Source organism: Cebus imitator, unplaced genomic scaffold (assembly GCF_001604975.1).
Source record: "Cebus imitator isolate Cc_AM_T3 unplaced genomic scaffold, Cebus_imitator-1.0 Scaffold441, whole genome shotgun sequence".
Lineage (NCBI taxonomy): Eukaryota > Metazoa > Chordata > Mammalia > Primates > Cebidae > Cebus > Cebus imitator.
In genome coordinates, this window is record NW_016107756.1 from 967,767 (window position 1) to 983,736 (window position 15,970).

The 15,970-nt window shown below is 52.8% G+C and overlaps 1 protein-coding gene across 9 annotated transcripts in view; it reads right to left on the reverse strand.

Annotated features, from left to right (window-relative positions):
- Positions 1-15,970, reverse strand: part of RPH3AL (rabphilin 3A like (without C2 domains)) — a 177,391-nt gene that overhangs the window by 69,139 nt on the left and 92,282 nt on the right. For 7 of the 9 annotated variants that reach the window (XM_017510584.2, XM_037732119.1, XM_017510577.2 and 4 more), the window contains one exon: positions 8,048-8,134. The exons of the other annotated variants lie outside the window; for them this stretch is intronic. In XM_017510584.2, the coding sequence (XP_017366073.1) occupies positions 8,048-8,134 (87 nt within the window). The remainder of the gene's footprint in view (positions 1-8,047; positions 8,135-15,970) is intronic. 9 annotated transcript variants of the gene reach the window in all.

The window sequence follows — 15,970 nt, forward strand, 5'->3', positions numbered from 1 at the left end:
GGGGTTTCACCATGTTGACCAGGATGGTCTCGATCTCTTGACCTCGTGATCCACCCGCCTCGGCCTCCCACAGTGCTGGGATTATAGGCTTGAGCCACCGCGCCCGGCCTCTCTTTTTCTTTTTAGAGATAGGGTCTTGCTCTGTTGCCAGGCTGGAGTGAAGTGGTGTGATCATAGCCCATTATAGCTTAAAACTCCGGGGCTCGAGCAATCCTCCTACCTCAGCCTCCTGAGTAGCTGGGACTACAGGTTCATGCCACCAAGCCTGGAGTTTTTATTTTTTAGAGACGAGGTATTGCCATGTTGCCCAGGCTGGTCTTAAACTTCTGGCCTCAAGCAGTCCCTGCCTCGGCCTCCCAAAGTGCTGGGTGTGAGCCACTGTGCCTGACCTACAGGCATCTGTAACAGCATCTCATATATGATTTGATTTGCTTATTTGTTTATGTTTCACTGTCTGCTCCCCACCCCCCAGCCCTGGCCCCTGATAGAATGCAATCTCAAGGCAGAGCTCTTTGGCTATTTCACTCACTGCTGTTTTCCAAGGGTGTTGGACAGGGCCTGGCACATGGCAAATTCTCAATGAATACTAGATGAATAAGTGATTCAGTGAACAGAGTTGTCAGACCGTGTTTTGGAGGAAGACACAGCTGGCTTCAGCCCTGGCTCCATCAGTTACTACCCAGTGTCTTTGGGCAAGTGACTTCCTCTCTCTAAGCTTCAGCTCCTCTATCTGTCACAGAGGACAGTGGGCTCCCGTGGGGATGAGGTGAGATGTGCATGGCCTGGCCCTTCATGGGCACTCAGTTCATGTCTGTAAACAGTGGGACTCCCTTGACATGCCCGGGTGTGAGCAGTTAACTCATGGACTGGAGCACTGTGCTGGGAGTCAGCAGCCTCTTGGGTCTATCGGTGCCTCAGAGGCAAACTCTCTCCAGTGCAGAAATGTGGCTCAGGTAGACACCTCAGGCAAGGGGCCGGGCTGGGTGGGATGGCTCCATCTACAGGAGGGCAGTGCAGGTGTCCCCACTCGGCAGACTGCTTTGGGGGCGGGTGGGCACCAAGAGCCTGCCACCACTACTTGCCCATGGTGTGGGAGACCAGGAGGCTGCACTGATAGCGGGTCTCTCTGGCAGAGCGACGAAGGAGTGGGAGGTGACCAACACACCGAGGAAGTGTGACCATCCGGGTCCCCCGGGGACGCTGTGACAGCAGCCCAGAGTGAGCTGGGCACAGATGGAGGGGTGCTCAGGCGGCTGCCCACCCCAGCACCAGCCACCCACTCCTGAATGCACTCACAGACCTTCGGAGGGGGCCCTCTGGCAAAGCTGTTTGCAGCAAAAATCCAAACTGCAAGTAACAGCAGAAGCAGGAAAGAGACCACATGGAGAAGCAGATGGCGGCTCACAGTGAGCACAAGTCGCCTGCCCGGGGAGCAGGTGCCGCAAGGATGAGGGGCTTGGGCTTGGCAAGCACAGGCAGTTCCCACCGGCGGCTGAGCTGGCTGTGGAGTCTGGGAGCCCCCGATGATCCTAATCTTCCAGAGGCCTATGAGGCCCAGACTGAGGAGGATTCTGCTCGTTGGAAGACCCCAGCGGGCTGCTGGTCACCTCCAGGATACGAGAGTTGGAGATTATTTAAAGACCAATCCTGCCAGGCATGGTGGCTCATGCCTGTAGTCCCAGCCCTTAGGGCAGCAGAGGCAGGAGGACTGGTTGAGCTCAGGAGTTTGAGACCAGCCGTGACATAGCGAGACACCATCCCCACAAAAACCAAACCAAACAAAACAAACACCAAAAAACCATGTAAGACTGGAGTCTGGTGAGTCTGGGGAGCAAGCAGCACTGGGCCCTGCGGAGAAGGCGGAAGTTCCCAGGCCCGGCGGGGACACTCCTCAGCCCGACCTCTGGAGGCTCACTGCAACCTTATTACGATCCCTGACACTGTGCAGAACTGTTTTTGAGCACAATTTAGAATTGTAAACTGCCCAGGCTGGAGTGCGCTGGTGCAATTATAGCTCACTGCAGTCTCGACCTCCAGGGCTTAAGCAATCCTCCCACCTCCGCCTCCTGACTAGCTGGGACTACAGGCATGTGCCACTATACCTGGCTAATTTTGGTATTTTTTGTAGAGACAGGGTTTCACCATGTTGCCCAGACTGGTCTCAAACTCCTGGGCTCAGGCAATCTGCCCTCCTTAGCCTCCCGAATTGCTGGGATTACAGGTGTGAGCCACCACACCCAGGCTTCTTCCCTTTTTTGTTTCTTTAAATCTTGAACTCATGTCAGAGTTTACTAATCCACCAGCAAGAAAACCAGGCGATGGACGAGAGCGTGCCAGTCCACAGCAGGAGCAGAGTGGAGAGTCGGGAGGTGTGGAACGGAGCTCTGAGCTAAGCAGCTAGTTACAAAGGCAAGCAGCTCATCAGGAAAATGTCCTGGTTCTGTACGGTCTCCAGAACCTCGTCTCCACGACAGTGGAATAGAGGAAATCGGGGACCAGACAGTTGGGAGCACCAATCGGGAATCGAAAATAAAAAATAATTGATGAGAAGCAAACGATAAGGAAACATCTGTGGCTGTTAAGAGGAATGACAAGGTTCGTCGCGCTAAGAAATGACTAAAATACAGTTCAACTGAGTTTTAAAATTCATTAGTGAGATCTTTCATTTTTAGGAATGAGAACGGTTCCAGGGTTCTTTTTCAAATTTGCTTGTGCTTTTCTCAGAGGTCTAGTTTGTTCAACTTGGTTTCTATTCTTTCTCTTATATATTTTGTTTTATTGCTCACCTCCACCTCCACCTCCCGGACAAAAGCAATCCTCCCACCTCAACCTCCCAAGTAGCAGGGACTACAGGCACGCACCACAATGCCCAGCTAAATTTTATTTTTCATTTTGCAGAGACAAAGCCTCACCATGTTTCCCAGGCTGGCTGGTCTCAAACTCCTAGGCTCAAACGATCTTCCCGCCTCATCTTCCCAAAGTGTTGGGATTACAGGTGTCAGCCACCACACCCAGTCTCTCTTACATCTTTGAGTTAGTTAATTTTTTAAAAACACATGTAACAGCTCTTTCACAGTTTCACTATTCTCTCTCATTTTCTGGGAACCAATTCTCCTGTTACATTTTCCTTTTCTCCCGGATTCACTGCATTATCAGTAAAGTGGTCTTTCTTATATAAAGGCAAAAATTCTCAGATAGCCAAGGACTCAGAATGTATCATCCGTGTGCATTTTTTAATTACATAAAATTATACACCAGCCAATTATTAAATAAATAAAAATAATAACTCAAGAGTCTCCAAGAAAATAATCATTTTCCTTCTAGAAATCCATTCTGAGGATATAATCTAAAATGCAGACAAAGAGCTATGCACACAGTAAAAAGAGAAAAAATGGAAACAATTTAAATGTCCTCAATTAGAATATCTATATGACAGAATACCAATGAGGTGTTTACAAAGAGTTCTTCATTACACTGGGAAAGACTTAAAATATGCATTTAAGAACATAGGTTCAATAACATAAAGAACATGGAAAAATGGAACACACTAAATATTAACAGTGGTTGTTTCGGATTCCAGATTTTTGGAAGGTGTGCATTTCTTTATGCTTGTCTATAATTGCAAATGTTCCTCAATGATCCATATTAATTTTATAATCAGAAAAGAGAAAAATGTATATATGTTAAAAAAAATGAAAACTTCCAAAGGTAACAACAGACAAGAACTTATATATCTGGGCAATATTAAATAAGAAAAGTAAAATACTGTGTTGCTGGCCTTGAGATAGTCTGCAATTCACTCTCAGCACAGCAGTCAGAGTACCCTTAGAAGGCGGGGGTCAGATTCTATGCCTCATCTTATTGAGTATAAAGCCAGAGTCTTGGCCAAGTGTGGTGGCTCATGCCTGTAACCCCAGCACTTTGGAAGGCTGGGGCAGGCAGATTGCTTGAGCTCAGGAGTTTGAGACCAGCCTGAGCAACATGACAAAACCCCATCTCTACAAAAATACAAAAAGTCTGCTGGGCGTGGCGGTACATGCCTGTAGTCCCACCCACTCAGGGAGGCTGAGGAAGGAGAATCACTTGAACATGGGAGGCGGAGGTTGCAGTAAGCCGAGATCACACTACTGCACTTCAGTCTGGGCAACAGAGTGAGACTCTGTCTCAAAAAAAATAAAAAATTCTGGCCAAGTACGGTGGCTCATATCTGTAATTCCAGCACTTTGGGAGATAGGGGCAGGTGGATTGCTTGAGCTCAGTAGTTTGAGACCAGCCTGGGCAAAATGGCAAAACCCCACCTCTACAAAAATACAAAAAATTAGCTGGGTGTGGTGGCACCCGCCTGTAGTCCCAGCTATTTGGGAGGCTGAGGTGGGAGGGTTGCTTGAGCCCTGAAGACAGAGGTTGCAGTGACCTGAGATCATGCCACTGCACTACAGCCTGAGCAACACAGTCCTTCAAACGGTCTCAAAGCACCAGTATGGTCAGAGCACCCTATCATATCTCTACTGATACGGCTTGGCTGTGTCCCCACCCAAATCTCATCTTAAATTGTTCTCCCATAATTCCCATGTGTTGTGGGAGGGACCTGGTGGGAGACAATTGAATCACAGGGGTGGGTTCCCTCAGACTGTTCTCATGATAGTGGGTAAGTCTCTGAGGTCTGCTGGTTTCATAAGGAGAAACTTTCACTTAGTCTCATTCTTTCTTTGCCTGCCACCATGGAAGACGTGCCTTTCACATTTCGCCATGATTGTGAAGCCTCCCCAGCCATGTGGAACTGTGAGTCCATTAAACTTTTTCCCTTTATAATCACCCAGTCTCAGATATGTCTTGATTAGCAGCCTGAGAACAGACTAATACATCTGACAACCTCTCCCCAGCCACAACTCAACCCCAGTCACACTGGTCTCCTAGCTGTGCCTCCAATCTACCAAGAGCACACATTTGCCTCAGGGTCTTTGCACCTGCTCTACCCCTGCTTGGAACGCTTTCCCTCCACACAGCCACAGAAGGTGCTTCAGATCTCCACTCAAAAGTCATTTGTCAGTGAGCCCCTCCCTGATCCCCATATAAAATAGCAATGTCCCCGGCACCCCTTCTCCCCTTTGCCCTAAGGACTTGCTCACCACTTGTGACATTGCAGAATTTACTGGGTTTGTGGTCTCCCACTGGAAGAGCTACTTTGCCTGGCATATAGGAGATGCTCAATAAATTTGTCAGCTGCCTAAGTGAATAAATGTATTAGACTGCAAGCTCCCCCAGAGCAGAGGGGCTGAGACTCACATTGCCACTGGGTGAAAGTGCATACAACAGGCAGCAATATCCCCCTGACAGCCTCAGGAATGTCTCACCAGCACTCGACTCACTCCAGAAAAAGTACTTACAATTACAGCCAGAGATGATGGAAGTGAAGCATCGAGGGGAAAGGAAGATAAGAGGGCTTGGGCAGAGTGCTACAAGAGCTTTCATCAGAAAACCCAAGTTCTCCCATCAGGATCTGGCTTTTGCGGGGAGACAGAACTCCGAACTTTTATCACAGACTCAGAGCCAGCTTAAAATCTGACATTTTAAATGGCCTTTCCAGTTAGTTACCTCTTCATTATGATTAGACATTTTCCTAAGAAGAAAGGGCACTAGGAAACCCGCGAGCCTTCCTACACCCCAAATGCAGACGGAAATATCCAGCACATAGTACCCAGGCTCAGATACCATGACTGTGCTCCCGGCCCCATCCGTTCCTAACAAATGCCCACTGTTACACTGGTGCTGCAGAGGGGAACATTCTTGATCATTTAGAGGATAAGTTTTAGCCTCTAAAACTTCAAGGACAAGGTGATAGTGTAACGCACAGCCTCATATTCTCTGCCTTAGGAAAGATAAGAAAATTCATCCTAAGCCATTTTGGTCTTTTCTGGGCACTGCAGTGCGCTGGAGATTAGGACAGGCTGGTGGTGTCTCGAGACTGCTAAGGAGTGTGAGGGTGACTCATGGTAAGGGAGCAGCCCTCAACTAAATCATTAAGTTTGCTGAATTTGTCTTTCCTTCCGTTCACCTTCTTTTCCTTCAAAGCTCCTCCACTTCTGCCCTCCCACAGCTCAGCTATGACCATCATTTCATCCCACTGTCTCCCCACAAGATAACGTTCTAAGGAATTTCCTTTTCCATGGACATCTGCAACTTCAAAGGGGTCCCCCAGAGATTAGAAGGACCCCAAGTTCAAAGGGGAGATGTCCCACAGGGGAGGAAAGGAGGCCTCTAACAGTTATGAACATCTACTCTTCACTGGACATTCTACCCACTTTAGCAATCCTACTGAAGTCTCACAGCAACTCTGTGAAGTGGGTATTACTAACTCCATCTGGAGAAGAGGAGTCAGGGACTCCCAGCAAGACACAATGCTAGCACACACTTCGAGGCCCTACCTGCAGCTTTTCCTATTCCAAAGATAAAGCTGTAATAGAGGAAAATATTTTAACAGCAGCAGCAGCAAGTAAATGTGTGCAAAAACAAGATCTATATCTCAATGGATCAGAAATTCAAAGTATTTGCCATTTAGAGGGGTGAAGCCACAGCCTGCAGAGCTCTGGGTCCAGAAGCAGAGAGAGGCAGCTGGGAGACTGGTCTTCCAGGGTTCGGGTTCTAAAAGTGTCCCTTGGGAGGTGGGGGGCCAGAGCAGAGTCACTAAGATCAGGCTGGTGAGGGGATTTTCCACCTAGGAAAGAAAACAACAGGCTCCCGCCGGAAGACTAGAGCAGGTACAAGGACATGAGCTCAGAGGAAAGCAAGGCGGTAGCTGCAGGGCCTGGCCAAGCTGTCACAGCTGGGACGAGGATCTGGGAATAACCCCGTTATCACCACAGATGGGCAGCTCACCACAAACCCAGCGGCCCAGGGCCCAGGTGGAGGCAGCTGCAAAACCATTCGGCCAGAAGAGCTGGGTGGGAAGGAGAGGGAAACGGACCATCACACGGGTTGAGTGCATAAACTAAAATACCAAAACATCCGACGAAAACTGACCCTAGGAAAGACGACCCACGACCCCGGGGGAGGGGACCTCAAGGAAAGACTGAGTGAGGTGGAAGGCAGAACCGAGGAATCCACGCAGGAAGCATGGCGGGACCTGAAGACACGAACGAGAGCAGCTGGGGCTGCGGAGGGTGGTTAGGGCTCCGAATGCCCCGGCGGGATTTCCGGGGCCAGGGAATGGCACGTCACGGCTGAGTTTTCCAGAACTGAAGCTGTCTGCTTACCCGCAGATGATAAGCACATCCCAAGTGGCCAGCGAGATGTAAAAAGTTAATAAATCCCTGTCTGAAGAGCAGACGCCCGCCTCCCCAGGGCACTTCCCTGAAACTGTTCCCGCTCCGTTCCCACTCGGTCTGACTGTCCTGCCCCTCTGCTACTGCCTCGGAGTCCCTGCAGAGCCCCGATTTCCTCCCCTCAAACAGGGCTGGAACTAGAATCGTAGCAGCTTAGCAGCCGAAGGGGCTTTGGGGCGCCACCGTGATGGCAGAGCTCCGGGTCGCTCGCGTTGTGACTGCAGACATCCGCGGCACTCATATCGTGAAGGCAGAGCTCAGCTGCTCTTGCACCTCAACATGTGACCTCAGTGGTGCTCGCACCCCTTCTGTTTCCAGCTCCCCCACTAACTGGCTCGGAGCTCGCTGATTATTCAGCCTCGTGTATCTTTATCTCCCCATCAGGGAAAGGGGGAGGAGGAACACCACCGGGCCGTGTAGGGATGAAACGGATTCACGCAGCAGGGAACTTACCGCAGGGCCAGGCCTCACGGCCAGCACTCACCCTGGGTAGCTGCGACTGTGACCGTGTAACCGCTGCACACACTCCGTGCGAGGCGCTTCCCACTGAAGCCTCAGCCTCTCCCAGCTAGAAGGGCCACCCGTGCGTGGAGGCTCCGTGTTTCCTCCCCAGTACTCAGCCCTTCGTGCCCTCCTGAGACACCCCTCCCAGTGACAGTCCGCCCATCCCCTCCAGGAGCACCCGGCCCCGCCCATCGCCCCTCCCGTCCGCCAGGACGCCCTACCTCTCTTTGCTCACTGCAGATCTTACACAGCCACAGTGGCCGCTTCTGGCCAGGGGAGGCCTCGATCCCGCACTTGGTGCAGACTTTCTACAAGAGAGAGGACACAGGGTTGTAAAGACTGCAGCTGCCTCCTCCTCCGGCTGCAGCTGGTGTGCTGGGCCATCAGACCCCAAGCCCAGTGGACCGAGGGGCTTCGTCCACTGCATCTGAGGGACACTTGGCATCTCCAAGGAATGGCTCGTGCTTCAGGACAGAAGGAGCCAATCGCCCCAAAGGCACAGATAATCCCAAAACACTTAGTTGGCTGTGGATGGCTGGCCCCATCCACAGATTCCCTCCACAGTTAGGTTCTGCTAGAATTGCGCAGAAAACTAAGCTTGCTGACATTGACAACCGCATCATTTTCAACAGCAAAAAACTGGAAATAGCCCAAACGCCCAGCGCCAGGGGCGGGTCCAGGCAAACACAGCAGCCTGTGATCTGGTCTCCACCAGCAGATCGTGGTGCTACCTGGAAATGGGGCAGGAAATAATGCGATTCAACAAAGAGACACACATTTGCACATAAGCATACCCAGAGCCCGCCTGTGCATCCGACATTAGACTCGTGAGAGATGCTGCTAGCAACATGAGGACTTCCCTTACGCCAAGCCCCATTTAATGATCCCCGCACCCCTGTTCCATAAACCCGAGGCACTTTCTTTATGCCAGGCTCCATTTAATGATCCCCGTACCCCGTTCCATAAACTCAAGGTACCTACTATATGCCAAGCTCCATTTAATGATCCTCGCACCCCCATTCCATAAACTTGAGGCCCATTTTATAGGTGGGGAACCTGGGGCTTGGCAGAGTTTGAGGATTTGCTCAGGTTCACATGGCAAGCATGTACTGCATTCAGGTCTGATTCTAGAGACATTTTATCATGTTCTCTGGACACAGAAATAGCGAGAATCTGGATTCTACAGTCCGCTGGTGTGCTGGGCCATCAGACCCCAAGCCCAGGAGCTTCTGGGAGCTGGAAAGGGGCTTTGCTTTAAACTCATAACTTATAATTACTGTCGCTTAAAAACAAGAATATGTCTCGAGAAAATGCCTTGTGAGGTGACTAAATCGCTGTGCAAACACCATGTAGGGTATTTGCACTTACACGAACCTCGGTGGTGTAGCTGGCTGCACAGGCTAGCTGGTATACTCTGCTTCCCAGGCTACAGCCCTGTACGACATGTTACTGTACCGAATGCTGAAGGCAACTGTAACAACAGAAAGTATTTCTGTCTCTAAATATATCATAGAAATGGTACAGTAAAACCCTGGTGTTAGAATGGCAGGGGACCACATTAGCTGAGCGCAATGTCATTATGTGATGCATGACTGTACTTACCTTCCTTCCCCTAAATGCACAGCAACAAGCAGAGGTATGAAAGGCCAGAAGCAGCATGCTGCGAGGCAGAGGCGGACTGCTGGGGCTGAGACTGGCTCCAGGCAAACCTGGGAGAGTCTGATTCAGTGATAGCTGGCGACTCCTCAGGACCCTTGCCCCAGCTCATCCATCTTTCTGCCACATGGAAGCCACCTGGTCCCTGCACGGGTGGGGGCTCTCTGCAGCCCCCTGCCAAGGAAAGCCTGGATCTGTGGCTTGGCCTTTTCGCGGGCTGCCAACTGAGCAAGGAGCACACCTCTCCATGAGAGGAAAATGTCACCAACTTGGCTTCCCAAAGCATGTCTCACTGGCCTGATTAGGTGACTGAGCTCAGTGCTCCTGGGGTGGGAGGAGCAAGCTCACAGGGGAGGGAAGCTATGATACATTCTGGGGGATGGGGGGATGGATTTGCTACCAACCAATCCACCAATATGAGAAATGTCATCTCACTTTTATTTCTCTGAATAAAATGCAATCTGCTCCAAGCTCCTGTCCCTCTGGGTTGGCAGGAAAATCAGCCATAACTAGGGCCCCTTTCCGGCTCTCAGGAAGGTCCTAGGCTTGGGGTCTCTGATGGCCCAGCACATCTGCAGAGGGTCCCCTGGGTCGTCTACACTCCTCACTGCTGGCCTGCTGCTTCCCAAGCTCTCTGAGGCCCAGCACATCTGCAGAGGGTCCCCTGAGTCGTCCACACTCCTCACTGTTGACTTGCTGCTTCCCAAGCTCTCTGAGGCCCAGCACATCTGCAGAGGGTCCCCTGAGCTGTCCACACTCCTCACTGTTGGCCTGCTGCTTCCCAAGCTCTCATGGACCCTCGAAAGGCAGTGGGAGCACTTGGCAATCCTTGTGTCTGTCTTGGGTTTGGATCGTTGCTAGGCTGGCTTCCAGCCTCTCCAGGGACCAGTAGCCTGTCCCCCTGGAGCCCTAGGCCACCATCCCTCACGCAGTCTGGTGACCCTCCCCTTCCCTAAGAGAGCTGCCTCTCTCCACCCCTCCCACCATTTGCTCCCAATCCTTCTACCTCGACAACAGGGTCCCCGTCTGCCCATGAGGCAGGCTCCAGAAACACAATGTGGGCAAAGGAGAGAGAAAGGAAGTGCCAGTGCTGGTTAGCTCTGCTTTCCTCACAAATCCCCACCATCCCTGTGGACATGGCGCATAGGTGGAAATGAGCGTGGCCCCCAGCGATGTGAGCTTTTCCTTCTGCACCCTCCACACACATGTAGGTTGAGGGCAGCTCACCTTATAAACACCCAGAGCGCTCTGCCCCACGCAGGCTGCTGAGGGAGAGGAGGGTGTGGGAACAGGAGGGAATCAAACCCCCACGGCGCATTTGGTGAGCAGTTATGGGACCAGGTGCCACAGCCCAGACCACAGAGTGTGAAGGAGGCGGGTGTTAGGATCCCCACTATACAGACAAAGAAACCAAGGCTCAGAGACGGCTCCAGCTGCCTGAGTCACACAGCTCATTAGTGGTAAAGCAGGGCCTTGGTCCAGACCTCAGGAAACTCGGTCACACCCTTCCTGCCATGGTGCCAGGCTGGTGTGCACAGCTCTCCAGAGACCTGCTTCTGCTCAGGTGGGTCCCTGGGGATGTGGCTGATGACTCGCAAAGGAATGGGCAGAGAGGGTGCCGGGGCTGGCCATGGGACAAAGCTTTGTTGGGGTCGTGGGGTCCCTGAAGCTGGCTCTAGGAGCATCAGCGCAGGCTGGGGAGTCTGGCCCAGCACCCCCCGTGCTGTCTCCCAGGAGGGAGGTGTCCAGCTGTCGGCAGGAAGCCCAGCAGCCCAGCCTGGCCTATCCCTGGGGCTGCCCTCCGTTACAGACACAGCCAAGGGGGAGGGGACAGCTTCTGCCCATCTTAGGCAGCTCAGGCTGCTGTGACAAAAATGCCATATACCGAGTGGCTGAAGCCACACCGCTTGTTTATCACAGCTGCAGAGGCCTGAAGGCCCCAGGTGGGTTCTGGGGAGGGCTCTTCCCGGTGTGCAGTTGGCAGCTTCTTGCTGTATCCTCCCAGGGTAGAGTGAGGCCTGGCCGCCGCCTCCTTGTCCAATAAGGATGCCAATCCCATCACAAGGCTTCCATCGTTAGGACCTCATCTAATTGCCTCCCAACATCCCCACCTCCAAATATGACATCGGGGTAAGGGCTTCAACATTGGAATTTCTGGGGTGATATAAACATTCAGTCCACAGATGCCCCCAACCAGGACTGGGACCCTCTCTCTGCTTTTGTGCTCAGGAGCCCTAGAAGTGGGGGCTCATCATCTCTCTCGGCCCTGGAGTCGTCTCGAGCCCTCGGTCCTCCTGAGCCTGCACCTCACACCATCCTGCTCTGTCACCGACTTCCTGTTCCTGAAACATTGCTCTCAGCTCATCCAGAGGCCCCTGCTTGGGGTGCTCAGCTGCCCAGTGGGAGGTTTTGAAGGACGAGTGGGCATGCACCCATGGGCACTGTCTCACTGATGAAACCATGTGCTGCTGGGGGTCAGGAGAGAAAACCAGGAGAGTGTCCATGGAACTGAGTCCTGTCCTTTACTTACAGGCCACAAGGGCAGGGAGAGAAACCAGGAGAGTGTCCATGGAACTGACTCCTGTCCTCTGCTCACAGGCCATGAGGGCAGGGAGACAAACGAGGAGGGTGTCCACGGAACCGAACCCTGTCCCCTGCTCACGGACCATGAAATCAGAGCCCACCAATCCGGGACAGGAGCAGCAGGGACTGGTCACCCTCCAGAGGTCAGGTCAAGGCCTGTTCCCACTGAGCTTAGGAACCTCCGCCTTCACCAGAGGGTCCAGTGCTGCCTGCTCCCCAGACTCCAGCAAGAGCTCGTGTCTGGCCAGGTGGAGAGAAAAACGCTCCCACCCTACCTTGGGCCACCTGTTTCAGGCTACCAGCCATCGCTGGTGGTGCCCACAGTCAGTTCTTGCCATCTCTCAGGTGTTTCTATGTTCCTTCAGTGCCTCTGGCTGGCAGGGGTCTGGGGGGCTCCTAAGAGGCTGGGGCCACGAAAAGATGACTGACATGCTCCCACTGAAATGACACACAATTGCTGTTCTAGCAAATCTCGGAGCAGTATGACAGTCATGAGCCTCCTCTTCTTCTTTGTGTTTTGTTTTGTTTTTTGATACAGAGTCTCACTCTGTCGCCCAGGCTGGAGCTCGGTGGCACAATCTCGGCTCACCATAACCTCCACCTCCCAGATTCAAGCGATCCTCCTGCCTCAGCCTCCCGAGTAGCTGGGACTACAGGTGCACACCACCACCCCCGGCTAATGTTTACATTTTTAGTAGAGATGGGGGTTTCACCACATTGGCCAGGATGGTCTTGATCTCTTCACCTCACAATCCACCTGCCTCGGCCTCCCAAAGTGCTGGGATTACAGGTGTGAGCCACTGCGCCTGGCCGAGCCTCTTCTTTTTATGTTCTTTGTTCCTAGGTTCCGATAAAGAAAACTAAACTGGTGGTATTTTTAGAAACCCATGAGCAAGAGGGCAAGCTGGCCTCTACCTCACCTTGGTGCAAACACAGCCCTTCACCATCTGTGTCAAGGACAGTCCTGGGGTGCAGGGGCGGCCACTCACTTCCATGCCTGAGCTGGGCTTCCTTGGAGTGGAGCTGCCCTGGGCAAGGGAGTCCTGGCTTCCGAGCTTGGCTGCCTCATGCACCCTGCAGCCTGGAGCTGTGTCCGAGGGTTAAACTGGTGAAGCCTCGCTCCTGCACCTAACCGCAGGCAGAAGCCACACAACTCCAGACCTTCAGACTGCACACCCTCTCTCCCTGCTCCTGTCTCAGACCCACCATCCTCCCTATCCCCCAAGAACACAGGGAAGGGGGTTCCCCAGGAACCTGCCCACAGGACACAGGCTTTGGGGCAGGAGGGAGCAGGGTGTGGCGTTCAGAGGTGACCTCGGACTTGGTACCTGTCTTCTCTGAGCCTCATTTCCTCATCTGTCAGTTGGTGGTAACAGCCCCCCAAGGTTGCAGAAGAGGAGATCAAGGGAGATGGTCATGAACGTGCTTAGCACAATCAAAGCTCAGGCGGACGGCAATCTCAGATCTTTATCGCCACACCTGCCTCAGGGAAGGCAGCCAGCATCCGTCAATCACAAAAGCCACAACCCAGCATGCATCCTGGGCCCCCATCATTCCTCCCTCCTGCCCAGATAATCTGTCTCCAAGAACTCCAGCTCTCTCTCCAGGCTGTCAGTTCCCCTCCAGCCCCGTCCCTGATCTCTGCTGCCACCGCCCATGCCCACACCAAGGCCACCCGGCAAATCTCCCTGCCCCACCGTGGCGGTCTTCCAACTGGTTCCCAACACTGCAGCCAGGCTGATCTTTTCAAGACGCAAATCTAATCACATCACTTCTCCCATCCCTCCAACTTAAAAGCCGACAGAGGCTTCCTGCTGTGCTGGGAAGACCACCGCCCCACTTGATAAGGCGCTCGGGCTGGCCTTGCCTCCTCTGGACCTCAGCTCACACCTGCCTCCCCTGTTCCATTTCCTCGTCCTCCACCTCCGAGCTCCAGCTGTGTGGAGTTTCATCAGCCCCTGGTCCTTCTGCCACAAAACCTTTGCACATGCTGCCCTCTCTGTGGGGCCACACCGTCTCCTCATTAACCTATGCAGCCCTCAGACCTCAGCAGAAGCACCACATCTTCAAGGAAGCCTTCCGAGACCCCTTCCACCATAAGAGCTTCCAGAATGGGCTCTTGCCTCATCTCAAGATTTGTGATTTTACCTTGCGCTGGTGGCTGTGGGGCTCCTGTCACATCCCAGGCTGGGCTGGCAGCTCCCCAGGGGCAGAGGCCACGTCTGTTTCTGTTCACCTTCCTGTTCCCAGTGCCTGGCACAATGGCCATTTGCAGAATTGAATGAACAATGGAAGCTACTTAAGATATCACAATTGAAAAGGCAAGACAGGATCCTTCCTGGAACACACCAATCTTCGAGAAGACAAGTGCTTGCTCTGCAGCACGAGGCAGGGTCTCATCACATCCACACTGAGTGATGCTGACCAGCAGCACTGTGGGAGCCCAAACCAGGGAGAGCCGCACACAGGACAAGTGTTCGAGGAGGTGGGGGGTGGCCAGGTGGGCCTCATTCTCAGGGTATGGAGCGTGAACCCAGGCTGGCCCGGCCACAGGGAAATGACCCAGGAATCCTTCACTAAGGTTGGGGAGCAGGGATGTTTACCCCCCCCTTCCCACAATGGCTCCTGCCTGCTTTCCTGGGTGCATGCTGCGGCCACCTAGGAGTGCAGACCCATTCCAAGGCCAGATCAGGCGCCTTTGTCAACATCCTTCTCATCCGGGCCACTTCAGTGATGCTTCTGCTTCCTGGAACTCCCCATCCCGCCCCTTTGCCTTCCCAGACGGCACCCAAGAGTCAAAATATGACAGAAAGGTCTGCCAGGCCACACACTCCAAAGTTTAGGTGCTTCATACCCAGGCTGGCCTGTGAGTCCTCACCGATCCATTTCACGATGTGGAATCCACCAGGCCCTGTGGCGCGGGTCCCACGCTCCCACAGATTAGAAGATGGGAAGGGGCTTAGTGCCAGTGTCGGGGGAGGGAATGAAACTGCTCTGAAAGCAGACGCCGCCATCTCACAGTGCCCGCGGCTGCGACCACTCAGTCACCGGGCAAACTTCACAGCGTTGTCACCCATCGCACCAAGAGTGCTGCTCACGAGGTTCCCTCAACCAAAAGAGTGCAATTGTGTTCAGGGGTTCTGTGTAAGGAGGCCAGAAAAATGCACACCATGCCACAGAAATGAACCCTGAAGATGGTCAGTTCGAACGTTTGGAGCTGCAGTTCATAAACGTGTATTCCACACTGCATGTGAGGCATTATTCTAGGAATTCTGAAAATGAACAAGCCACAGCCCTTTGTCCTCAGAGTGTCCCATTGAAGAGAGTGGTTTATCAACCAGCAAAACTTAGGGCCAGGCACAGTGGATCATGCCTTAATCCCAGTGCTTTAGGAGGCCAAGGTGGGAGGATTGCTTGAGGCCAGAAGTTCAAGACCAGCCTGGGCAACATAGTGAGACCCCCATCTTATTTAAAAAGTAATAAAATAAAATAACAAACTTTCATCTGAAAAATGACTTTCCTGAGCGTTCCAGTGCATTGGAATTGACAGGCAAGCCGGCTTCTCGTCGGGAACCGCGCTACAGATGATGTTTACAGAGAGATTGTCCCCGGACCCTGATAACACAGGGAAAGACACAGCGATGTCTGAGTGGCCGCAACCGCGGTTCATGACAGCTGCAGCAAGGGAGAGCCTCCAAGCATGTTCTGTGCCCCAAAATGTGCTCCCGATGCTAGAAATCAAACCTGCAAGAGTGAAAACCTTACTGGGCTTAGGGGAAAGCTACGCAGCATAGAAACCAGGATGACCCAACAGAAAAAGTGACAATGTAACGACGGAGCGAATGGGCAATTCTCACTGTAAAGTGTCACAATAAAAACAGCACGACGGGACAGGCTGCCCATAG